The sequence below is a fragment of the Myxine glutinosa genome, chromosome 9 (genome assembly GCF_964187855.1).
Source record: "Myxine glutinosa chromosome 9, kmMyxGlut1.1, whole genome shotgun sequence".
NCBI lineage: Eukaryota > Metazoa > Chordata > Myxini > Myxiniformes > Myxinidae > Myxine > Myxine glutinosa.
In genome coordinates this window covers 86,149,790-86,175,759 of record NC_136269.1, presented here as the reverse complement: position 1 = coordinate 86,175,759, position 25,970 = coordinate 86,149,790, and the positions used below count along the sequence as shown (strand labels likewise).

The 25,970-nt window shown below is 42.1% G+C and overlaps 1 protein-coding gene across 2 annotated transcripts in view; it reads left to right on the top strand.

The window, feature by feature from the left end:
* The window catches only part of MSL2 (MSL complex subunit 2), an 83,453-nt gene extending 68,426 nt beyond the window's left edge, over window positions 1-15,027 (top strand). For both annotated transcript variants that reach the window (XM_068128865.2, XM_078784497.1), the window contains 2 exons: window positions 110-534; window positions 10,543-15,027. In XM_068128865.2, coding sequence (XP_067984966.2) covers window positions 110-534; window positions 10,543-10,764 — 647 coding nt within the window. In that variant the 3' untranslated portion in view covers window positions 10,765-15,027. The remainder of the gene's footprint in view (window positions 1-109; window positions 535-10,542) is intronic.
* Window positions 15,028-25,970: the final 10,943 nt, after the last annotated feature.

The window sequence follows — 25,970 nt, the reverse complement described above, 5'->3', positions numbered from 1 at the left end:
TTTACTCAACTCTATCATTCTGCAAATCATTGACTGTTTTCTTTCTTCTGTACAAGATTATAACAAGTTTTTTTTTCTTCTCTGCCTATTTGTTATTTTATTGCTCTAGCGACGTATGGTCCCGCCAGCCCAAACCCTGCCCTCACACCTGGAGCACTGCATGGTGGATCAAAGACTGGAGCTGGTGCTTCAACAAAAACTGGATGCAATATCAAATCCTGTTCAGGACTGATTCAGGGACTTACCTTGGGGCTGGGTACAGGGGCAAAGATTGGTTCAAAGTCTGCATTAAAATCTGGATGCAAATCTGGGTCTTTTGTCGGATCTAATGCTGGATCCATCGTGGGCACAAGACCCGGGCAAGGCATAGCTCATGGGAGTGGATCTGTAGTTGGAGCAAGTTTAACAGAGAGTACGGGATCGAGGAAGAGTGCACGGCGTGGCTGTAAGTGTGGGCGGGCGACACCCCAACCAAGTGTCCTGACATGCCGTGGACAGAGATGCCCCTGCTACTCCAACCGTACAGCCTGCCAGGTACCGTGTTATGTCTGATGGTATAACAGTTCAGAACAGTCCTGTTATGATTTGTCAGAGTTACCTCCCACCCCCATTCCACCCCACTCCCATTAGGCTAAGTTTGTGTTTTTTGTTTGTGATGATAATGATGTGCCTTTGCCACTCCCATAATAATACCATAACGATGAAAATATTACATTATTGGGCTATGTAGGGTATGTGTTGATCGCCAGTGGGTTGTATTTTATTTTGTAACCCATGTTTATTTATTCTAGACCTTTCCCCTCAACCTGATTAGTCAATCTCTGTTGACTATCAATCTGCAGGCAGGCTGAACATTTGATCAAGCATTTGAATGTCCGCTCCCTGTGGCTGGTTTGAATGTTTCTTTGCTTGAGCTGGCTCATCTGAATGGTAGGCTGGTTCAAATATGTCTGTAGTAGGCTGGTTCAATCACGGTGGAGCATGGAATGAGGCAGTTTTGAGCAACTGGCTGACAACATTTAAGAGATTAATCTTGGAGAAGTTGAGAGAGCAAGAATCAGAGGGAGTTAATCAGTGAGAGAGTCACAATGTGATCATTGAGACCGAGCAATCAAGAGGAGAGCAGTCACGTCCAGCTTTCACAGTTGGTTCATCGGGCAATCGTGGCTTGAATTGATGTTTGTTGTTCGGCAATGCATTCACTTCTCGGCAATAGTCTGCGGTTCATTTGAATTATTCATAAGCTGCCTCTCCTCTTCTGCCAACCGGTATTTTCACTGCCGTGCTCATCTGCCATGTGTGCTCTCAAGGCTCTTACACTTGTAGTGCCACTGTGGCACTTCATATGCCTGGAACACCCTCGGGCCTCTCCTGCCTGATCCCCCCCAGCCACTTGAGCTCACATTATTTAGACCTCCACCTTGGGGCATTGCAAATTGCCATCCAGAAGTGTGTGGCAGTATATTACACTCAACAATGAATAAAAACATTCCATCTGCTACTGAGATAAATGTAGGTGTCCTTTATTAATTCGAGCATGCTGATTCCAAATCTGAAGTCAGGATTGACCCAGCACGTCAGGATTTTTAGTTGCAGAAAAATGACATTTTTCAGGCATTGTTTAATAAAAACAATCAAGCACATTGCACAATTGCACAATAGAAACACATCGTATGATGTACAGTAACTGTTAACCATAAGCTGAAGCACATTGAACAACATAAACACATTGTATAAACTATTAACTAAATATTAACTGTTTAGAGAATAGTTATTATACAATGCCTTCAGAAAGTATTCACACCCCTTGACTTTTCACATTTTGTTGCGTCTTCACACATGTTGTATTATTAAGCTTGTACGCTATGCTATTAAGCTTGCATGTTATATTATTAAGCTGGTATGTTGCATTATTAAGCTTGTATTTTGTGTTATTAAGCTTGCATGTTATATTATTAAGCTTGCATGTTATATTATTAAGCTTGTTTGTTGTATTATTAAGCTTGTATGTTGTATTATTAAGCTTTTGTGTTGTATTATTAAGCTTGCATGTTGTATTATTTAGCTTGTATGTTGTATTTTTAAGCTTGTATGTTGTATTATTAAGCTTTTATGTTGTATTATTAAGCTTGCATGTTGTATTATTAAGCTTGTATGTTGTATTATTAAGCTTGCATTTTGTATTATTAAGCTTGCATGTTATATTATTAAGCTTGCATGTTGTATTATTAAGCTTTCATGTTGTATTATTAAGCTTGTGTGTTGTATTATTAAGCTTGTATGTTGTATTATTAAGCTTGCATGTTGTATTATTAAGCTTGCATGTTATACTATTAAGCTTGCATGTTGTATTATTAAGCTTTTATGTTGTATTATTAAGCTTGTATATTGTATTATTAAGCTTGTATGTTGTATTATTAAGCTTGCATGTTGTATTATTAAGCTTGTATGTTGTATTATTAAGCTTGTATGTTGTATTATTAAGCTTGCATGTTATATTATTAAGCTTGTATGTTGTATTATTAAGCTTTTATGTCATGTTATTAAGCTTTTATGTTGCGTTATTAAGCTTGTATGTTGAATTATTAAGCTCGTATGTTGTATTATTAAGCTTGTATGTTGTATTATGAAGCTTGTATGTTGTATTATTTAGCTTGTATGTTGTATTATTAAGCTTGTATGTTGTATTATTAAGCTTGTACGTTGTATTATTAAGCTTGTATGTTGTATTATTAAGCTTGTATGTTGTATTATTAAGCTTGTATGTTATGTTATTAAGCTTGTATGTTATATTATTAAGCTTGTATGTTGTATTAGTAAGCTTGTATGTTATATTATGAAGCTTGTATGGTATATTATTAAGCCTGTACGGTATATTACGAGTGTTAAGGGAAACTCTTGATCGTAACTAATAACAGGGGTATTCTTTAGAACTGGGCATACTAATGCAGTTTTCCAAATTTAGGGAAAATGTCCAGATCTGAGACACAAATAACAAGACCTATAGTCTAATAACGGCATAGCCAGGCTTCTTTGATACTCTAGTTGAAGAGAAGAGTATGACCTGGGTGGAGATACCAGTTAACAACAACACAACACAACATGCATTTTAAGGCCATTTTCCCTGCTAGAGCGGGGGTTAGCCTTGCGGTCCCCATGACAATCTTCTCCATTTTCCCCTATTTTCTGCATCTCTCCTTGTTAACCCCCTTGCCCACATTTCTTCTTCCACCATCTTTAGCCAAGTCTTTCTCGGTCTTCCCCGACCCCGTCCTCTACTTCCTTCTACATTCCTTTCCGTCACTCTTCTCAACCAGTCACTTTCATCCTTCCTCAACACATGACCAAACCATCTCAACCTGTTCCTCTTCACAGCATCAATCACAGGCTCTATTCCCATCATCTTTCGCAATTCATAATTTGTCTTCCTCTCTCTCAACGATACTCCGCACATCCACCGAACCATTCGCATTTCCACCCTTTCCAGCCTTCGTTGCTGCTCTACATTCATGACCCATGTCTCGCTCCCATAAATCATAACACTTCTCACACATGCAGCATACACCTTTCTCTTCAGCTTCAACGACACTCCCCTCCTCATCAGCATGCCACTCAGTTCCCGAAACTTCTTCCATGCACATCTCACTCTAGCAACCGTTGCCGTGTCTGATCCACCATCTCCATTCAGCATGTCTCCGAGGTAGCAAAATGTTTTCACACCTTCCAGCTTCACGCCGTCTCCAAGATCCAACTCAACATTTCCTCCATCTGCAGCTCCCTCTGTGCACACCTTACATTTGAATGTAGCTGCCACACTGGTTAATGACCCTCTCAGACCACTACATTTTTGATGAACCCACTCAGCGCACATTATACATTGAATGGAGTTCACTCCGACACCCTTCCTGCACACAGCACACGGCCACTTCCCAGTTTTTTCCAGCTCACCACATGCTTTACCACTTGCCATCACCTTCGGCTTTCCAATATTCACCTTCAGACCTTTTGTCTCCATACATTCCTTCCACTTGTTCATCTTTTCCTTCAGTCCATCCATACTTTCCGCAATCAACACCAGATCATCTGCATACAACAACTCCCACGGTAAACCCTCCTTTACGTTCTGAGCCAGCACCTCCATCACAGCTACAAATAGTAGTGGACTTAGTACCGACCCCTGATGCACTCCCACCTCACCTCAAACTCACCACTGTTCCCGTCCTTCGTCCTCACAGCTGTGCGCGCTCTTTTGTACATTGCCATCACTACTCTGATCAACCATTCCTCCACTTCTAACTTCCTCAATGCCCATGTCAATACTTCGCGTGGAACCCTATCGAATGCTTTCTCCAGATCAACAAACCCAAGAAACAACTTCTTCCTCTTCTCCATGTACTTCTCCTGCAACTGCCTCACAATAAAGAGCGTGTCTGTCGTTACTCTTCCTGGCATAAATCCAAACTGCATTTCGTCGATCTTCACCTTCTTCCTTATCCTCCTCTCCAACACCCTTTCCAATACCTTCATTCCATGCTCCAATAACTTTATCGCTCGGTACGAGCCACACTCCAGAGGGTCACCTTTCCCCTTTTATAGAGGGACGAGGGTACTCAGTTCCCAATCCACCGGAATGCGGCCTTCTTTCACCACCAGATTACAGATCTCAGTCATTCTCTTCACACCCCAACTTCCTGCTGCCTTCAACATATCTCCCACAACTCCCGTCGGCCCTCCCGCTTTTCTACTCTTCATTGCTTTTGTCGCTTCCTCAACTTCCTCCTCAGTTATCTTCTCTGCCGGTCCTAAAACTGGGTTACTCTCTATGTTGAGAGTGCCCATCAGCTTCTCTATCGCACGCCATCCCATTCATTCTCTGTATTCAACAGCATTTCCATATATCTTTTCCATCTTCCTTTAATTCCATCTGGGTCCACAACGATTTGTCCCACTTCATCCTTCAAGCAACTCACCCCCATCACATCACACATCTCTTTCGCTATCTACTTTGCAATCCTGAATACCGCTCTCTGACCCTCTTCCGAATCCAAGCGTTCTCCGAACATTTTCCAACATGTCTCCTGCGCCTTTGCTACCTCTTTATTTGCAGCCTTCTTGGCTGCCTTATAACTTTCATGCTCTTCTTTTTCTGCTCCCTTACCCTTCACCTTCTGCCACTCCTTGAACTTCTTCCTCTTCTCGTCAATCTTCTTTCCAACTTCATCATCCCACCACCATGTTTCCGAATGCCTCAGTGGTCCTTTTGTCCATCCACATACCTCACCAACGGCTCCCAACAGACGATCTTTCATTGACATCCAACCACGTTCAAGCTCAACCACATCATCCTCTACCCTACTCAGCCTCTCTTTTAATGCCTCCCTTACTGTCACCTCTTTCAACCTCCACGCCTTCATTCTCGGTTGGTACTTCACCCGCCGAGCTCTCCTCGCACCTTTCACCCTTATGTCGCAGACAACCAAGTGGTGCTGTGAAACAGCCTCCCCCCCCCCCCCCCCGGGATCACCTTTGTGTCCCGGAGGTGCCCCCTATCATGCCTACGCACCATCAGGTAGTCAACGGTTGTCGTCGACCCACCTGACGTGTATGTAACAGGCTTATTATCCCCTTTCTGGAACTGAGTGTTACAAATCAACAAATCAGCTCCATCAGCAAACTCCAAAATCCTTTCACCTTCTCCATTTCTCACACCATATCCGTAACCCCCATGAACTCCCTCAAAACCGTCCATACTCCTACCCACATGTCCATTTAGGTCTCCTCCTACCACAACAACTTCCTCATCTTTCACGTTTTCCATCAGCTTCTCTATCGCACACCAGAACTTCTCCTTCTCTTCATCGCTCCGACCAACCTGTGGAGCATATCCCGAGATGACGTTCACCAAGAGCTTTCCAATCATCATTTTCACCATCATCAACCTATCACTCACTCTCGTCACACTCACCACACTGGCTACAAACTCCTCAGAAAACAGGACACCAACACCATTCACGCCCTCCGGGCACCCTTGCCACACAAACTTGTATTTCTGTCCCTGCCTACCCTTCACCATTCTCACACCACTTCCCTTCCATCTCGTCTCTTGCACACAACATATGTCCACTCTTCTTCTGACCAATACTTCCACCACTTCTCCGGATCTCCCTGTCATTGTCCCTACATTCCATGTCCCAAACCTCAGAAACCGATCTCCACTTCGGGCTGTACCCTGCCCATATATAGTTGTAATTGTCATGGTTCTCTTTTTGAGGCAATGTTTTTATGGCCGGATGCCCTTCCTGACGCCAACCAGTTAACATGGAGATACCAGTTAACAGTTAGCAAATAATGTAAATATTAATTTTTATGACTTCAGGCATGGACATTCGGGTCATGAATGACTTGGGTAAAAAAAAATTGTGAATCGCAAACGATGAACCAATAAATTCCACATTCATGTTCCACCTTCAGTCAAACGTCGGGCATTGACGGCACATTTTCTATATTTTCATTCCAAACAGCATCATTCATCATTCCAAGAACAAACTAATACTATGGTATTACTATGTCAAAATAAAATGATAAATCACGATTGTATAGAGATATTATCAAACCAGTGAACCGTCATCATTTGTTCACTTCTGGATTTGGGATCAAGTTCCATGTCGATTGCATTTCACAATCATAATTGTACTAAGGAATTCCTTAAACTTCCTACCTACCGTACGATACCCGCTGGAACCCCAAAACGTTCCACAGAAGGTCATTATATTTCCTTTTAGTAAAATATGCATCTGTAATGGTTACTAAACACGTCCCCCTGTCATGTGACCAGATTCTCAGCTCTGATAGTCTCAGCTTTGTGTATGTCCCCACAAACGTACACCAAACGCTGTTCTCGACGGCATTGCACTACGGGCTACGCCATAAATTTTTCAAAAAGTTGTTCCAACATCTCGTATGCAAATTCCTTTATGTTGTTTTGGACAGTCAGCTGGATGACTGGCTCTGGGTGTGTTGAGTTGGCTTAAACGAGTAAACACCAAACGTCATTCAAGGATTGGGGGAGGTAATGCTGGCAAATTTGGTGTTAACACAGATAAATTCAGAGGATGTAGGTCTAAGGAAATTTGGGCAAACTGTAAATTAATTTCATTTATTTGCAACTTCAAAGAAAAATTGATTACTTTCAGGAAGACAAAACAATTGCTTCTGAAGTCCAGTTCAATGATTCCTCTCTAGAGGACTTCCTCTCTAGTCGTAGTCAACATGTGGCCCTGAATGGGTTTCTCTCATCTCCTCTTCCTGTTCAGGCTGGAGTTCCCCCAAGGCAGTGTTCTGGGCCCTGTGCTTTTTCTGGTCTTCATCAATGATCTCTCTTACTCTTGAAAATCCTCTCTATCTCTTTGCTGATGACTCCACTCTCTGTCGCTCCATTCTTCATCCCTCAGATCGGCAGACTGCAGCCTCCTCACTCTCTGCAGACCTGGACAAAATCACAGACTGGGCAAACAAGTGGAGCATGTCTTTCAATCCTGACAAATCTCACACTCTTACGATCCCTCTCCGAAAAGACCGACTGGACAACCCTCCCATCCACTTTCTGAATAATCCTTTCCAGAAAAGAAGTTCTGTCACTCAAGCTTTTGGGTCTCACTATCTGCCATGATCTTTCCTGGGAAAACCACATTTCAAATCTGGCCTCCAAACCCAGTCGCCGACTGGGCATCCTCCGTCGTGCGAAGTCCTTCCTTGGCACACCTGAGCTCCTCACCACATACAAGGCTTTCATCCGCAGCTCAATGGAATACTGCTCTCCCCTCTGGGCTGGTGCTCCTGCCTCACACCTAGCTCGTCAACCTAGCTGTTGAAACCAAAGCATTCAGAATCATTGGAATCTCCCGCGATGAAGCTAACTCCAAGGGCCTCTCACTCACTCACCGCAGGCAGGTTGATGGTCTTTCCGTCTTCTACCCACTCCTCTCTGGCCTTGCCCCCCCCCCCCCCCAGCTCTCTCTGGGCTCTGTCCTGCAAATATTCCTACAGGTCGCACAAGATCTGCCTGCAACCCTCTTATGGTTAAACTGCCAAAATCAAGACTCTCTGCTCACCTTCACTCCTTCATTCCTCTTTTCTCCCGCCTCTGGAACAAACTCCCTCACTCTCTTCAATCCCACTCCACCCTCCAGGTCTTTAAAACAGCTGTTCACCACCATCTCTTATCTTCCCCCATCCAAATCCTTGATCTTTTCTACCCCCGCTAATTTCACCCCAATTCCACTTTTTTGAAATACCAACTTCTGTCCTGGAAGTCCTTGGTGTCCTTGTGTTTTATACTTCTCCCACCCCCACCCCTTCCCACGCCTCCTCCCCCCAAGCCCTCTCCCTCCCACACATCTCCCTGCTCTCAAATGTTGTGTGCTCTCAAGTGTTTGTGTGCTTCCCCTTCTCTCCCCATCTTGTTTTCCGCTCCCTCTTTTTATATATTTTGTTTGTCTGGTTGATTTGTTTGTGAAGTAAATGTCAGCTATTTCACGAGCCTCGATTCAGTATACAAAAAAAAAAAAAAAAAAAAAAAAAAAGCATTTATTGATGCCATTCCCCTGGTTCTGTTTGTTTTACATGTTCAAACTTTCTGGTATAAAAACTAGTTTTCACAAACTTTATTGTTCTTTCAACTTTGCTGTGCAGACTGTGATATGCATCATCTGCCCCATTTAAAAGCAGTGTCACGATGTATTATCAACTTGGTTAAAGCATTATTAGCCCCCGTTGGACTTAGTCTGAAACTTAGGACTTAGGCTTATGGATTGGGTCTCGCCTGTCCGTCGTCTATCCAGCCATGAGTGCGTGCATGCATGCATCTGCAACCATATCTCGGAGATGTATGGACCAATTTGTTCATGCTTGGCAAAAAGATAATACATGATGTTCTACATATGCACATCATTTTGTTTCACGATACGATCAAAGATGGTCGACTGACGGCCATTTAGTTGTTAAAAAACCCGATGTTGAACACGTCCTCAACCATTTGTCGGACATGCATTCACCGATGTTGTTAAAACTTGGCGCACAGATAATGAATGATTGCTTACATATGCAAGTTATTTTCTTTCGATATCAGATCCAAGATGGCCGACTGGCGGCCATTTTGTTATGTAAACGTGTCCCCAACCGTTTATTGAACATGCATGGTCCGATTTTGTTCGAAGTTGGCACAAGCATGGTACACAATGGCATACACGTGCACCTCACTTTATTTTGCGATCTGATCGAAGATGGCCGACTGGTAGACTGGCGGCCATTTTAGTTGTGAAAAAAACTCGATATTGAACACGTCCCCAACCATTTCCCGGACATGCATTTACCAATCTAGTTCAAACTTGGCAAACTGATAATGAATGATGACTTACATATGCACGTCATTTCTTTCGAGATCAGATCCAAGATGGCCGACTGTCGGACATTTTGTTACTTAAAAGTGTCCCCAAACATTTATTGACCCTGCATGGTCTGATTTTGTTCAAGCTTGGCACAAGCACAGCACATGACAACATATACATGCACCTCACTTTATTTTGCAATCTGATCAAAGATGGCTGACTGGTAGACTGGCGGCCATTTTAGTTGTAAAAAACCCGATATTGTCCACGTCCTCAAGCATGTCTCAGAAATGCATTCACCGATTGTATTCAAACTCACCACACAGATAATGAATGATGGGTTACATATGCACGTCATTTTTTTTTCAAGATCAGATCCAAGATGGCTGACTGGCGTCCATTTTGTTACTTAAACGTGTCCCCAACCATTTATTGGACATGCATGGACAGAATTTGTTCAAACTTGGTACAAAGACAATACATGAGAGTATACATATGCAGAATATTTTGTTTTGTAATCTGACCAAATATGGCCGACTGACGGCCTTTAACTCCGTTCAGCAAAATCACTAAAACCACAGGGGCAATGACATTTTATGTCTTTTTCTTTTTGGTAATCCATGGTTTATCATTGATCTGACATTTGAACAATATTTATTCAAAATGCTGTTTGTACTGATTATATTAATGAGTTGAGGAAATTGTTGAGCTATACTACTGGGATTAGCACACAGAATTATTATAGACCAATCCATCTGCATTATCCATTGTCCAAAAGTGCAAACAGAAGAGTCACAAAAAGACCGTAATTAATTCTTGTGAGGCTTAACAAATAGTATTGATTGATGAGGATGACAACTGATGACTGCATGATCAGTATTATTTATAGGCACAGATATATGAGGATCATTATAGCTATCACCTAAATTTGTGATATTTTTGGCCATAACAGCTGGACCCTGAGGAACTCTGTTGAGAATTTGTGACAATAAAGTATGCTCCATTAATAGTCGTATTTCTAGGTCATTGAAATTGCCCATAATGATAAATGTTGTAGGTTCCACTCTGTTGTTTGTTTGTATAGGTCATGGGGTCATGTTTATTGCTTATGCAAAAATATGTCCAGGTGTGATTGTCTCTATAATTTTGTCTGCAGGGCTGTGTCTGCCGTGGTTGTAACAATTCCTACTCCTCGGATGGGCAGAAGAACTTGGAGGCTTTTGCTGTGCCAGAGATGGCACTGGAACAGGGAGGTATCCTCGCTCTGTATGGTGCTCGACCACCGGCCTCTCCCGTCATGGGAATGTCTGGAGGAGACATCACCATGGGAACGAGTTCAGGGCCTTTTGTCTTGGTGACCACGACAACGGGGACTTGAAAAGATGTAGATTGAATTGGGATGGTAATCATTTGTAATGTGACAAGACATTTGGAGTGGAAATCAGGTATGGAAGAAGAAGAGGAATAAGCATATCCACTTGCACATTTAGTCCTTCATTGTACGAACACATTATACACCTTTTCACAATGGAAATTTTGGTATGGGCCAGCGAGCTCATAGCAGCAAAATGCATTTCTTCGTTTTAATTTGGTCGTACTTATGATGACACTTTCAGACATCGTGGCAAAATAATGGCATTCATATGTGCTGGCTTTGCTTTGTTCTTCTTACTGCCTTTGCCATTGCCTTGAACAATGGCAGAGATTCTCCAGTTCAATGCAGGGTGCAATCTCGCCTTTCAAAACGTGTGTCCACGCCTTGGTGATCAGAACACGGACATAGCTGCAGCATGTGCCATATAAGCTGTCCCTTGTGTTATGTGGTGAATTCAAAATGTACACTGTAGAAATCACTGTAGCTATTGCTCAGTATGTGCTGTTCTCTCTGAAGTCGCTGTCACATGAAACGCAGAATGAAACTAGAACGGTACTTGGTAGCGCATACCTCCACCATGCTGAACCGTTTTGTATCCCACGTTTTGTATCCCACTGATAGGCAGGACCTGAACTGGACCTGAACCAAAATTGGATCAATTCGCCCTTGTCAAACACACCCAAACCTGTCCACCAAGTTTCATCCAAATCCGTCCATAACAATCGAACAGGGGTGAAAATATAACCTCCGTCCACCTTCAGTGGCGGAAGTAACAACATCTTTAGGCTCTGATCTGGTGAAGTTATCTTGAACCCTTTGAAAGATCTAATTTGCTAAGCTGGCAGAGTGGAAAGACACCTTTTTCCTGTTCTCCCAACCATATGTTCTTTCCACACTAATTCGTGCACACAAGTAAGATTTTGAGAAGGTGAGGCATTGATATGGGTTTTAGTTACGTTTCACAATTTTAACTCCATGTAAACTGCAGTAAATTATTTTGGTACGTGAAATTAGGGGCCAAAAATATCATTAAGGTTAGATGTAATCAAACAGTGGATAACTACATAAATTGTGTATCATTTTGAAATGTATTAAATTAGTAACTTGGCTTTCTTATCCTTTTATCGTATGATATATTGGTATGTTAGCTAAACATGAATGTGAACTTTGACTCTCAAATTCACATCTAAATGTGTGACAGGGTGTTCTGTGGTGTTATTTTTCTGCCTCCGACCCCGAAGGTGGCCGGAGGCATTATGTTTTCGGGTTGTCCGTCTGTCTGTCCGGGCTGAACCTCATTTTTCTCAGCAACGACATGTCCGATTGAGACAAAACTTTCAGGGTAGGAGCGACACCCACGTATAATGTTTTTTAAAATGATAATTGTGATTTCATTGGTCACGTGACATGGCAGCCATCTCAGATTAAACGCAAATAATTTCAAATATATTTCTCAGAACCCGCTTAATGAAAAAAATTGAAACTTGGCACATTGTCAAGTACTCCCCAATGGGGAACAAAAGCATGATAATGATGACATCATCGGTGCAGTGCTGAAGTGGTATACCAGCCAAAATGTTTTAATCGAATGCCTTATCCTAAAAATCTGAAATTGTATGCACATGATCTATGACCCATTTGTATTGCAATATTAAATTTATGACATCATAGGTCACATGGTTTGGCAGCCATATTGGATTTAACCTAAAACTTTAAAAAAAACATCTCTCAAACCACCAAAGCGATCGACTCAAAACTTTGTGCGTCATTGGCTAGGCATGGCGATTAAAAGTTGATCAAAAAAACCATCGGTAACATGGTGTGACAGCCATATTCGATTGAAGGAAAATATTAAATAATTGTATCTCAGAAACCGCTTACCCTATCGATGTGAAACCTGTCCTGTCTGGTAAAAATGTGATACTTGAAAACAGCTGAAGGGATTGAAATCAACTTGTTTATTGTTAGGACAGTCAACGAGGGCATCTACCCGTTGTCATGGGCAGGGACTACGCAGAGGCATATTGGCGACAGTCGATTTGCTCTCGTTATTTCATGTTCATATTTGTGGCAGCTATGTCCACAGGAAGGATATCCTAAAAGCAACGTCTTCGTTTTAAAGATTAAAAAATTGGTTTCTCAAAGATGTCACACAACATTTGTGTGTGTATGTATGTATGTATGTATGTATGTATGTATGTATGTATGTATGTATATCCAATCATGTATGTATGTATGTACAACTACAATATCCAGAAACAGTTTTTTTTTTTTAATGAGGTATTTATTCTTCCAATATCCAGAATCCTAACAGCTTCCACCAGCTCAAAACAAATGTGTCTGTACCTCACATATGCCATTACGGTTAAAATACTTATCAGCATCATGCAACCATTTTGATTCAGCATCTTTTATTGCAAGCTCTACATTATGTCGTGTATAGAAGCCATTTTTAAAGGACCAAAATAATGGAAGTTTGAATCCACCAGGTTTAACTCTCAAGTGGTTGATGGAATCCATTTTTGATGATCTTTTGATGACCTCTAATGTCTTGAAACTTGTATTCAGCCCTGGAACTCTCGGGATGCAAGAGGAATTTTCCCATGCCAGTAGTGAGACGGGTTCTTTTAAAATGCATTTTCAGTTTAGTTATTAGTGTCCTGATTTAATGGTATAAGATAATGGGAATAACCCTGGTTGCAAAGTCAATCAATATGAAACCTTGAATGTCACAAAAATAGTTAACATAACTAACTTCCACAAGAGGCATGTGCTAATTTCCTCTTGCCTGGAGATATTTTATGATGTCCGCCCATACCCACTTCCCCTTTCTCTCCAAATTGAGTGACTTCATTCCAGTGTTGGCATGGTGACCTTACGGTTTATAATCTCTGAACATGCTTTCACTGCTGTACCACTTGTAAAATGTGAGCCATGTCTCACTGCTGCCATGTGTTAGAACCCATAAAATAGCAATTGAGCTGATCATTTGCACAAGCTAACAGTTCACAGTTTCTGTACCACTCATTTTCAGCAAGTAAGGCATTCCTTTTTGGGGTATCTTCACACAAGCAAGTTGGGCCTGTATGGTTTGCATCATGAATTTATCTTGGATGGCTCCAGCTGATGCAGGAATGTAAAGTTATAATTAGAATGAAGAAGACAATCCTTTTATATGACGTGAACTGCCTTTCTCCCGAAGGTAGATATGATTGCAGAAACATACTTTACTCGCTAACCAATATTAGGCATAGGTAGTTACGTTAAACATGATCTTTCCTAGAAGCTAATATGATAATCCAAGGACAGTCGTTTTGCCTGTTTGGAACTTATCATTTTCAAAAACGTAGTAATGTTTGAAATTTTCCTTGTACTGCTATATTTGTGTTCTGTAACTCGCCCATCCGAGGTGAGCATGGAGATAAGTTTCCAAAATCAATTTGTCCTGAAGCTCCCTCCACCTTTGTACTCTGCTATCTTGCACTTATTACTCATTCCATGGCAATTTATATGCCACTCATTAATGATATCATCTGACCTGTGCAATCACATTTTCTTCTGTCATCAAATAATGTACATGATGATGTAATCACATGCTCTGGCCTCGCAATGTTGAAATTGCCATGTTGGTTGAAAGAAAGTCCAGAACTGTTCCAAAATTCGAGCTTGGAAATCGGACAATAAATTACATTTCCCATCACGAGCAGAGCTCATCCAGACATCACCTGCAATTGTCCACGTCTGCAGATTTGAATACCAAACTGCAGAATACTTGAAAACATAACGTGTTGCTTATATGAGTGCAAAAAGGGGAGGAATAATGTGTTGAGTTCTCAAAACTTGTCCAAAACTTTCAGTTTATGCAGCACATCTGGTTTAAGATCTTTTCACATCCAGTCATTTTAATCTCCAATGCAACTAATGTATTGCGATGAAAAGTAGTCTAATCTGAAAGAGACTCCGTCAAACTTCAGATATGCCAACAGAAATATGGTGGATGTGGATGAAAAATAGTGATGGTTTGTTGCAACATTGTTCCTTGGTTTCTATTGCTTTTTCTCACTCTCACTCTTTAATCATTCTGTTAAAGTGGATGAAGCCTCCAGGGTTGTATAATTCTGATTAGTTGTTTTAGAATATCATGGTTCACACTTGAGAGTGAGATGAAGAAGGTGTTTGTAAATCATCCCTTGGCATGAAATGTCAATTGATTAGGAACTGTTAGCACTTGTAAATACTGGTTATTAAATCATTCCGTTTCTCCAAGGACTTGCTATTGAGTGTTTTTTTATGCTTCCGCATCTGAAGGAGCTGGAAGCATTGTGTTTTTGGGTTGTCCCTCTGGCCATAACTCCTGAACCGCTGAAGGGATTCTGTAATGAAGTTTTGATATTGAGACCATAGCTTGAGTTTGAAGCCTGTAATGTTCTCTCTATTTTATTTCTACTCTTCTGGAGCAGAAATGAAGGGAACAAAATGGAAAGTGGGAAACACCAACAGAAGAGTAGAAGTGAGCGTGAGATCAACGGAATGGGGAGAAGGACACATGGGGGTGAACAAGCTCCACGCAAGCTGAATGAAACACAGCTAGAAGAGGAAGGGGAAAGCGTAGATGAAGCAGAAAAGGAACAAACCAACTGACAACTAACAAACGAAAAGAGGTTAGGGATAGGAGGAAAAATGATAATAACCTGGAAAAAGGGAGTCCTTGGGAATGGGGTCATTTGGGGAAGAAGATATGAGTATGGGCCCGAGATAGTGGTGAACAACGTTGTGAAGCCCTGGAGGGAAGAATGGGAATGAACAAACTGGGGAAGTTGGTTCCACAGGTGAGAGAAAAGAGGAACAAATGAGGGGAGGTGAGCAGTGAACCTGGATTTTGGGAGTTTAACCAGAAGAGCTTTACGGGCAGACCTTGTGCGCCCTGCAGAAAGATGGGAGGGGCAGAGCCAAGAAAGGGTAGAGGGTGCAAGACCAAAAAAGGAGTCAGTAGAAACCACCGACCTATCTGCAATGCTAAAGTAACAGGCCTAGACATGCAGCGTCACCATAGGAGAGCCCAATAATTTTGAGGGCCTTGCTTTCTGCGGCATCAAGAAGGGCAAAGTGTGTGGCAGAGGCACCAGCCCAAAGGGGAGAGCAGTGCTCATCAAGCTGCGAACTAAAGTCTTGTAGGTTGTTAAATGTTCAGACTGGCCAAGGAAAGACCTTTTATGACGAAGGATCAAAAATAACATTGGGTTGACATTTAGCATGGGTGGATGCATATCCATCAGCACATTCGTGTCAAATTATATTTTTTAGTTATTTGGACAAATATTTATCACACTGGCATCAGGAATGTTTTATTTGCAGAATCATCGTCATCAATGTACTTCACTTCCAAACTCTTTACAGAGCGTCAGTGCTGCCAAAGCAGTTTCTGGGCAATGGTTTGCTATTGCTTTCCCAGCAGTCGGTCGTGGCTGGAATTTGGCCAGAGCGGTGGCGATAACTTATCTATTCTTCGTGAAAGACATAAACGACCGGTGCTGGTGGCTCCTCAGAGTGGTCAGATTGGTCCTCCAGCTTAAAGTCCTTCCGGTGGATGGCATACACATTGATGTCTCACCCTGCAAGTGAAAGATCAGGGTGAAATTTATAGCTGAATCAAGATTCAAATGTAGGCTAGACAGCTAATAGGTGAATGTGCAGTCCAACATCTTAGCTATCATGGCAGCCCTGATGTGCAGAAAAAAGCTTTAAAAAATAAAAGCAGCCATGGAAAAAGAGGTACCTTTAAGTACTCTGATTTTCCTTCCTTTGTGAAACTATATGAAACTTTTATTGGTTAACTGGTGTATGAAGGTTCTTTGCAATAGACCAATTCAAGGAGCACTAATCGTTTTACTGTGGTGAATACAATTGAAATCGAAAATTCGGCCATTTCCCCATACACAATAATTACCCCATACACAATAATTACCCCACACAAAAAAAAAAACAAAAAAAAAAACATGAAGTGAAAAGCACGGTTAAGCAATTGGTTCACTTTGTCTGTCTGTCTGTCTACAGATGTCTGGCTATGATCAAGGAACTAATTGATTTCAATTGAATGTTATATTTTGAACACTGTAGCATGTATAATACAAATCAGAACACAAACATGCAGCTTAGCAGTACTTTGGCTCTGAATTTGGCAAATGCATGACTTTCTAAAAATGATGTAATCCTCCCCAGAATACTCTGTACGCATGTGAAGAAACCCCTAATAGAGGAGAGGGATGATCAGGGCAGCCGAATGAATATTGTGCATGCCAGATAAGGATTGTTCCCTAAAATGTCTCACAATAATTCCAAAAGAAGCCAAAAATACTTGGAAATGTACCGGTGAGAAAGGGGTGTGCCTCGGCACAACAAAAGAGTTGGGGAACTTTCTGAACTCGTCCAAAAAGCTGATAGCTTGCAGCTCACCGTACTGCAAACTCCCGAGGACGTGAACCGATGCAAGGCCCAAAGGTTCATAGACTGGCACGTTCTATCCAAACCTTCAACCTTCGCTTCCAGAGAGTGGACTTTGAACCTTGTGGAATGGAATTGTGTGAACATGGCAGGTGATTGATTGATTTAATGGGTGTCTGCAGTTGGAAAAACGATGGCTTCATTCACAACATTCAGGCAAAAATCCCAGAGGGAGACACCGTATTTGCTTTGGTTGCTTATTAACACTGATGGGAAGGTCATACCTGGTGCTTGTCAATGCACAGGCTAATTTAGGATGATGATATTTACTGTTAATCATGTTTATGGGTGGGACGGGGTAGGTGGGAGCTGCATTGGCTGTGAGGGCCATAAGAATTTTTTTTTTGGGGGGGGGGGGGGGGGTTCTGGGGCTACAAGAGAAATTATATTAGATTTTTGCATCTATTGATAAAAGTAGAAGGGTCCGTCCATGTGTGTATGCATGTGTGTTATATCCACTGCCGCCACTTGCTTGTGCTAATAGGAAATGGTACGAAGTCGACACCTCTAATCCATGGATATTTCTCGTTATTTCCTATACTAGCAAGTTGCCCATGCCCGCATGGAATTTGAAACGGGGTAAAGATGACGGCAGCAACAATGTAAAAATGGCGTATTCTGTCATTGAGCCGGTAAGCTGGGAGCAACAATTCACATTTATTGCCACATCTGATGCAATTTAAATGCTCTAATGGCGGCGACATGCTCTATTTGAAACTTTGTTCAATATATGTAGCTTTTCGATGACTCAGGTCCATACAAAAATTTTATTGGTATCAAAGCTAGTGACCAATTGCAAATTAAAAGTAGAATTTCCTTGAGTCTGATTGGCATTTGGAACAGAACAGTTATGGTTAACCATTTTTTAATTGACACTCTCTAGTATGAAAATTATCTTTAAAAGACTTTATGCATTACATATTTTGTGCTGGCAACGGCAGGTTAAAAGCGTTTGGCAGGTTAAAGGTGCTCGGCGAGCAGAACTAAGTCACTGAAAATGCACACAGAGCATGTGCAAAAGGTTTTGTTCAGCATTCGTGCGTCATTTCGAAAGTCGTGTATTGTATGGAATCTTGTCCGATCAGCATGTGCAGAGAGGAGTAAGGTAATTGTTTCAGATTGTCTGGTAGTCAAACACAATTGAAAATCATTCCAAACAGGAAACTTGTTACTTCGTTAAGGACGGCGTGAAGGACAAACAGCAGGCACGAATAACTACTTTAACGTGTTAAATAAGGTGGTGTGAAAGACGGTGCATCAACGGCAGTAAATTTCTGCAAAAAAATCTTTTTTTAATACAGCTTTTTAAAATCTTTTTTTAATTTCAATTGAATTATATACTTGAACACTTTCGAACACAAATTGCCTGGTTGACACTTCCAAAAACCTCCTGTTTTGCAGTACTTGGACAAAATATTACGCCATCTGGACCAATCAAATTTGCCACTCGTGCTCAGACAAAATGGCGGCTCGTTCTCGTAAACTCAAATCAAGAGTTGAAATGACCCTTCGCATGTCCTTTTTCTGAAGACTTTGTGGGGTAAAGTGTTCTATGAACGCAGGATTGTGATCCCTTTTGTACACTATATGTGGTACCACTCTTCTCTCCTTGGAAATAATTGTGTCTGTCTTGTCTCAAATTCTTCACTCCAGTCTTCAAGACTTGCCTATTGCCATTTTGTGGTTTCTCATTGCACTCAGCTTGGTAGGATTCAATTTTTATCGGCAAATGTTGATAAAGATTGATTTCAGATCACACTCACAAATCGGAAATGATTTCAATCTTTAATTATCAGAATAAATTTATAGTCTAGAGATGTAAAAAAAAAAAAAAAAGATAGCAAAAAGGTTGCAGTTCCATTCTTCTTCCTTAGTAGCCACAATGATTCCCACGTTCTTGGTTAACTGGTGGAAGCTTGGCCCAAAGTTTTTAATGAACTGGCTGACTAGGCCTGACATTTGATTAAAATTGGGGCAGGAAATTGGAATTTGGCCATGGTGCCGGTGATAGCTCGCCTCCTCTTCACGAAGAACACCACATGGGATCTTTAACGTCCACCAACTAATGCTGGCAGATGGAATGCCCAGTTTAATGTCCATCCAATGGATGGCACACACATCGATGAATCACCCTGCATGTGAAACACCGTGATGACAGCTTATAGCTTGCTCAGTGGGTCCACATTCATATTTCGAACCCAGGCTAAACAGCTTTGAGGGAGTGTGCGTACCTCTAGTCTAGACCATCTTGCCAGCCTACAAAAGCATTTAGCTCCTTTGATATGAAGCAGGTTTTTACATGCACCACACTCTTCCCCCACATATCGTTTTACGTAATCCTGAAAATTTTAATTGATACGAATCTAAGTATTAAAAAGTAAAATTTGAATTCTGACAAGTTAATTTATAACCTCATGATCTCCCCATTCTCCCCTACCAGTCCCCTTCTCACACTGTAATGTATTTGTGCGAATTTTGTCTATCGGTTGCCTTCTGTCTATCAGTCATCCGACTACCCTATCCTTCAGCTTCTCCACGTGTTGGCTTCTGTATGAAAATGAGGATGCTTTCGGTGTGCTTTTAATTAAAGAAGGAACATGAGACAATTTCTCGTCTGAGAATACATATGAGAGAGAAGCTTGTTGCACAAGACGAGCCTTTTCTCAACTAATATTTACAGAACCATGGTGATCCCAAATTACAGATTACAGAAAATTACAGAACCATGGTGATCCCAGGGGTGTGTTCCATTAGCAAACTAGATGGTATTCATGGAATACTTACCCTGCGCAGTCACCTTGTTGCGAGCCAACTCTTCTGTTTTTGAACATTTTTTTTCTTTGATCCAATATGGCTGCCAGACCACGTGAGCGATGACATCATAAATTTATATTCTCTAATATAATTGTTGCATAGATCACGCTCAATACATTTCAAACTGATCAGACGAAGTGTTGTCCCTGTTGAATTATGACGTCATAATTATGGCACCAATGACATCATCGTTAACAACTATTCCCCATATGGAGTTCTTTCCAATGAGCCATGTATCAATTGTTTCCATGGAGCGGTTTCACAGATATAGACAACAACAACAACAACATGCATTTTAAAGGCCATTTTCCCTGCTAGAGCGGGGGTTAGCCTTGCGGGCCCCATGACAATCTTCTTAATTTTCCCTATTTTCTGCATCTCTCCTTGTTAACCCCCTTGCCTGCATTTCTTCTTCCACCATCTTTAGCCAAGTCTTTCTCGGTCTTCCCCATCCTCTACTTCCTTCTACATTCATTTCTATCACTCTTCTCAACCAGTCACTTTCATCCTTCCTCAACACATGACCAAACCATCTCAACCTGTTCCTCTTCACAGCATCAATCACAGGCTCTATTCCCATCATCTTTCGCAATTCATCATTTGTCTTCCTCTCTCTCAACGATACTCCGCACATCCACCGAACTATTCGCATTTCCACCCTTTCCAGCCTTCGTTGCTGCTCTACGTTCATTACCCATGTCTCGCTTCCATAAATCACAACACTTCTCACACATGCAGCATACACCTTTCCCTTCAGCTTCAACGGCACTCCCTTCCTCATCAACACGCCACTCAGTTCCCGAAACTTCTTCCATGCACATCTCACTCTTGCAACCGTTGCCGAGTCTGATCCACCTTCTCCATTCAGCATGTCTCCGAGGTAGCAAAATGTTTTCACACCTTCCAGCTTCACGCCGTCTCCAAGATCCAACTCAACATTTCCTCCATCTGCAGCTCCCTCTCTGCACACCTTACATTTGAATGTAGCTGCCACACTGGTTAATGACCCTCTCAGACCACTACATTTTTGATGAACCCACTCAGCGCATATTGTACATTGAATGGAGTTCACTCCGACACCCTTCCTGCACACAGCACATGGCCACTTCCCAGTTCTTTCCACCTCACCACATGCTTTACCACTTGCCATCACCTTCGTCTTTCCTATATTCACCTTCAGACCTTTTGTCTCCATACATTCCTTCCACTTGTTCATCTTTTCCTTCAGTCCATCCATACTTTCCGCAATCAACACCAGATCATCTGCATACAACAACTCCCATGGTAAACCCTCCTTTACGTTCTGAGCCAGCACCTCCATCACAGCTACAAATAGGAGTGGGCTTAGTACCGACCCCTGATGCACTCCCACCTTCACCTCAAACTCACCACTGTTCTCGTCCTTCGTCCTTACAGCTGTGCGCGCTCTTTTGTACATTGCCATCACTACTCTGATCAACCATTCCTCCACTCCTAACTTCCTCAGTGCCCATGTCAATACTTCGTGTGGAACCCTTTCGAATGCTTTCTCCAGATCAACAAACCCAAGAAACAACTTCTTCCTCTTCTCCATGTACTTCTCCTGCAACTGCCTCACAATAAGGAGCGCATCTGTCGTTCCTCTTCCTGGCATAAATCCAAACTGCATTTCGTCGATCTTCACCTTCTTCCTTATCCTCCTCTCCAACTCCCTTTCCAATACCTTCATTCCATGCTCCAATAACTTTATCGCTCGGTATGAGCCACACTCCAGAGGGTCACTTTTCCCTTTGTATACAGGGACGAGGGTACTCAGTTCCCAATACACTGGAATGCGGCCTTCTTTCACCACCAGATTACAGATCTATGTGGTTTCACAGATATGGAGGTGCAACTTTTTTCGATATTTTCCAAGATGGCGTCTGTACCACTTGACCAATGACGTTATAATTATCATTTTAAAAATCTACAGGAGGAGCCGCACATATTCTGAAATTTTCGTGTTCATCGGACTAAGAGTTGCAGGGGAATTTTTTTTTTTTTTTTTCATACTGATCAGATCAAGCGTTGTACTTGTCGAATTATGAAGTTGTAATGGAAGCACCTATGACATCATCATTAACATATCTTATTCCCCACAGGGTGTACTTGACAATGAGCCATGTTTCAATTTTTTCCATTAAGCGGTTTGGGAGATATAGAGGTGTAACGTTTTTCCAAGATGGCGTCTTACCACGTGACCTATGCCGTCATAATTATCAGCAAAAAAAATCTACAGGCAGAGATGCTCCTACGGTAAAAATTGATGTCAATCGGACCCACGGTTGTCGAGAAAATGAATTTAAAAAAAAAATGCAGACACATACGTAACCGAATGCCTAACCCTGCTTTTTGCTTCGCGAGCACAGCGTAATAAGCTTGTTATCGCTTCCTAAGCCAGCCATTGACTTATCAACCGTTTTATTGGAGTGCTTGCTTGAGTGCTTAAGCCATTTGGCAAGTGTTCTACAAGCTCATTACTCTGTGTATGCGAAGCAAAAAGCGGGGTTATGCAATGGGTTCTTGTCCGTTAATCCATCTGTCCATCCGACTACCATCTCAGTTTATGATCAAGCAACAACCTAATTTTAATTGAATGTTACATTTTCAACACGAATCGGAAAACAAACCTGTGGTTTAGCTGTACTTTGATCGCGCATGTGCAGAGAAGAGTGAGATAATACTGTTACGCATTACGGGTTCGGTGGGTGATCGGTCCTGAGGTGAGTTTATCGGACCCACTTCCCAGCCGACGGGCGGCAGATAACTCCACGGCACGAAGGGTTGATAAGCAACCACAGCCGCCATCTGAGACACTTAATTTAGGTAGGGTCCAGTGTCCAAATCCCAGTTTACCTTCCCAGCAAATTAATCACCCCAAATAAGGACTGCGCTTCCCAACGCCCCACTGCTGTCAATCGAGAACGGCCGAGCGATACCGTAATTGGGAAGTTGGTTAATCCCTAACCATAACGAAACGGCGGGGCGGAACTCCCATTCACTATCTACACACTATGTTCTAACCAATGGAAGGAGATGGTTGTCAAGTTTGAAAAGCAGTTTATAAGGATTTACCAAAGGCACATATTTACAAGCAAAAACAGGGGCACACAAGAAAACTTACCCCAAGCACATAAGCCCTCTTAGCCAGTCAACTTGTTAGGATTCTACACACAGCAGGTGCTTCAATAATTTTGAGGTAAACAAGATAAGTAAGAGTAGAGAGAGAGAAGACAGTGCGTGTTCGCAGCCCTCCGCTCACCCGGTGCAAGCCGGGCTTACGTTATCCAACGTGAAATAGGGTAGGGGAATAAAAACAGGAGGATTGAGGGTTTGGTGTGCAGTGTGGGGAGAGGTGTAGGTGAATGCTTGTAATTTCTCACAGGAAAGCGTCATGTGAGTCAGTAACCCAACCCTGTATGGGACAAGGGCATATCGTTAAGTACTCCTGTGCATTCAAAGTGAACAAATTAGATCTAGGGAAAACCAGAGACAGAAAGTGTAAGTGAGTGGGTTTGCCCGGCATGTCCAGGGAAACTGTGCAGCCCGTCAACTCTCTGCTGCACTGCAGCACCAGCCCATTGGTTCTCACAGGTTCACCCTCGCAGGTTTGTCCTTGACTTCACTTTCCCCAGACACAAACATTCTCTTGGCTCTTAAATTATCCCGGTGTATAATTGTCCCTCAGAGAGGTGGGGCTTTGGAGCGCTACTTTTGGCCTTGGATGCTTGTTCCATGTGGTTCAAACCCATCGGAGGGCTCCATTGGTCGAATCTGTCACCATGTGATGCTTATTAGATGAGTCCTGCTCCTGCAATAGCGTCGACAACTAAGCCCCTCCACCTGTAGCTCTGTGGTTTGGGCAGTGCTTTTGTGCACTTTATGTTGCCCAGTGCTACCTGGTAATGTTTCTTGTGGATATGTTTTGTATGGTGGTTTTGTGATGTTATGCGCAATGTTGAGTGTGATGTTTGAGTGTTGCAAGGTGTGCATGGATGTGCTGCATAGGTTCTTTATTTGTTTGTATGAAGCCTGTGGCTGCTTGGCTGCATCATTTTCTGCGGTACTCATTTTGTCGACCTCAGAAGGATAACAGGCTGAGTCCATCAGTCTGGTGTTAATTCAACGGCATGACAGGGGTTTGAACTGAAGACCGGAGGATCTTAAGCCAGTCACACACACACACACACACACACACACACACACACACACACACACACACACACACACACACACACGCACACACACACCTCGTTTTTTCATTTCTGTTCCTCACAATTCTATCTCTCTCTAATTCACACACACACACACACACACACACACACACACACACACACACACACACACACACACACACACACACACACACACACACACACACACGAAGGCCGATACACGGAGAACTGGAAGGGCTCCGGTCCACCTTCTGAAACACGCATTTGGAGATACCAACCAACGACACAAACACCTCTGATAGTACTGTATCGATATGTGTGAGCTTTCGTGCACAATTTTTAGACCCACAATCGATTATATCTTGTCATTTCTGACAACTTTTCTATACAGTAATATCGCGGCAAAAATTATTAACGGAGAAAATACGAATATAAAGTACCTCCTTCCGACGAGAAACAACCAATCATAAAGCAGCGATACATCATGTGATCATATCGGCCAATGAGCGGCCTTCCTGGTTAGCGGTTAGATTTAAGATTAGGGTTAGATTTAAGGTTAGGGTTAGATTTAGGGTTAGATTTAGGGTAGGGTTAGATTTAAGGTTAGGGTTACATGAGATTCATTCAAATTTGATATTTATTTCGGTCAAAATAACTCATTTTTTGCTCACCTGGAACGAATTTCAGAGGAGTTTATGCGATGTCGCGTCAGTCCGTCCGTCCCTAAACACTTGCAACTTCTTCTCCGAAACCGTTGATGGGATTGTGACCAAATTTGGCACAAATGATATTTGTTGTGTTGTGACTAAAGTTTGTTAACGGCATTAAATAAATCGGGGTCTAAGTGGGTTTACCTTGGTCAATGTGGATCCAGGTTTGACCCCCAAAATAGGTATTTGCTTTTTTTTTAGAACCTACACACACAATTTTGATGAAACTTCACCACAACCTTCATCATCCGTGATGTACCAATGTTTGTTTGAGGCGTTTGAAAAATGGGGGTCTCAGGAGGTACACGGGGTGGGAGGGGTGCAAGCCCCCCAAATAGGTATTTTCTTGTTTGTTTGTTTGAAGTCTTATGATTATATTAGTATGATTCTAGATGCTGCCCTGTCTTCTTACAACCATTGGAATTGGTTCAAAATACCTTTAGTCAGTGCAGTATACTGTTTTAATATCCTACCAGGTGAGCGCCAGGGGTATTGCCCCTATGTTTGATGATTGGGATGGGGTATCCTATCTCAAAAATGAGTCATTGCCACCGAAATGAATATAAAATTCGAATGAATTTCATCAAAAAAACATCGGAAAACCTACGTTTAGGGGAAACTTGTAAAAAATTTACCACCTTTTGGGGGTCACAACATGGCCGCTGCTCGGCTTCACCATCACTCACCCAATCAACGTTGGGATTCCCATGATTCCATCTTTTTAGTATAGTATAGAGAATGCAAGTTTTTCCTGATTATCAGCATTATGACCAGCCCCAGAAAGTCTGCAGTTGATAATATATCCCCCTCAATAAATCAAACCAATCATGGTGCCGTCATGACGGTGTAGTTGACAAACACGAATTTACTCACTATTGATGTAATCGGAATCACTATTGAGTATTATCCTCAGAATATCTGTATAAATTAGTTTGATATAGTAGATTAATATTTGTAATTTTGTATATTTGAGATACCTTGAAACAACCCG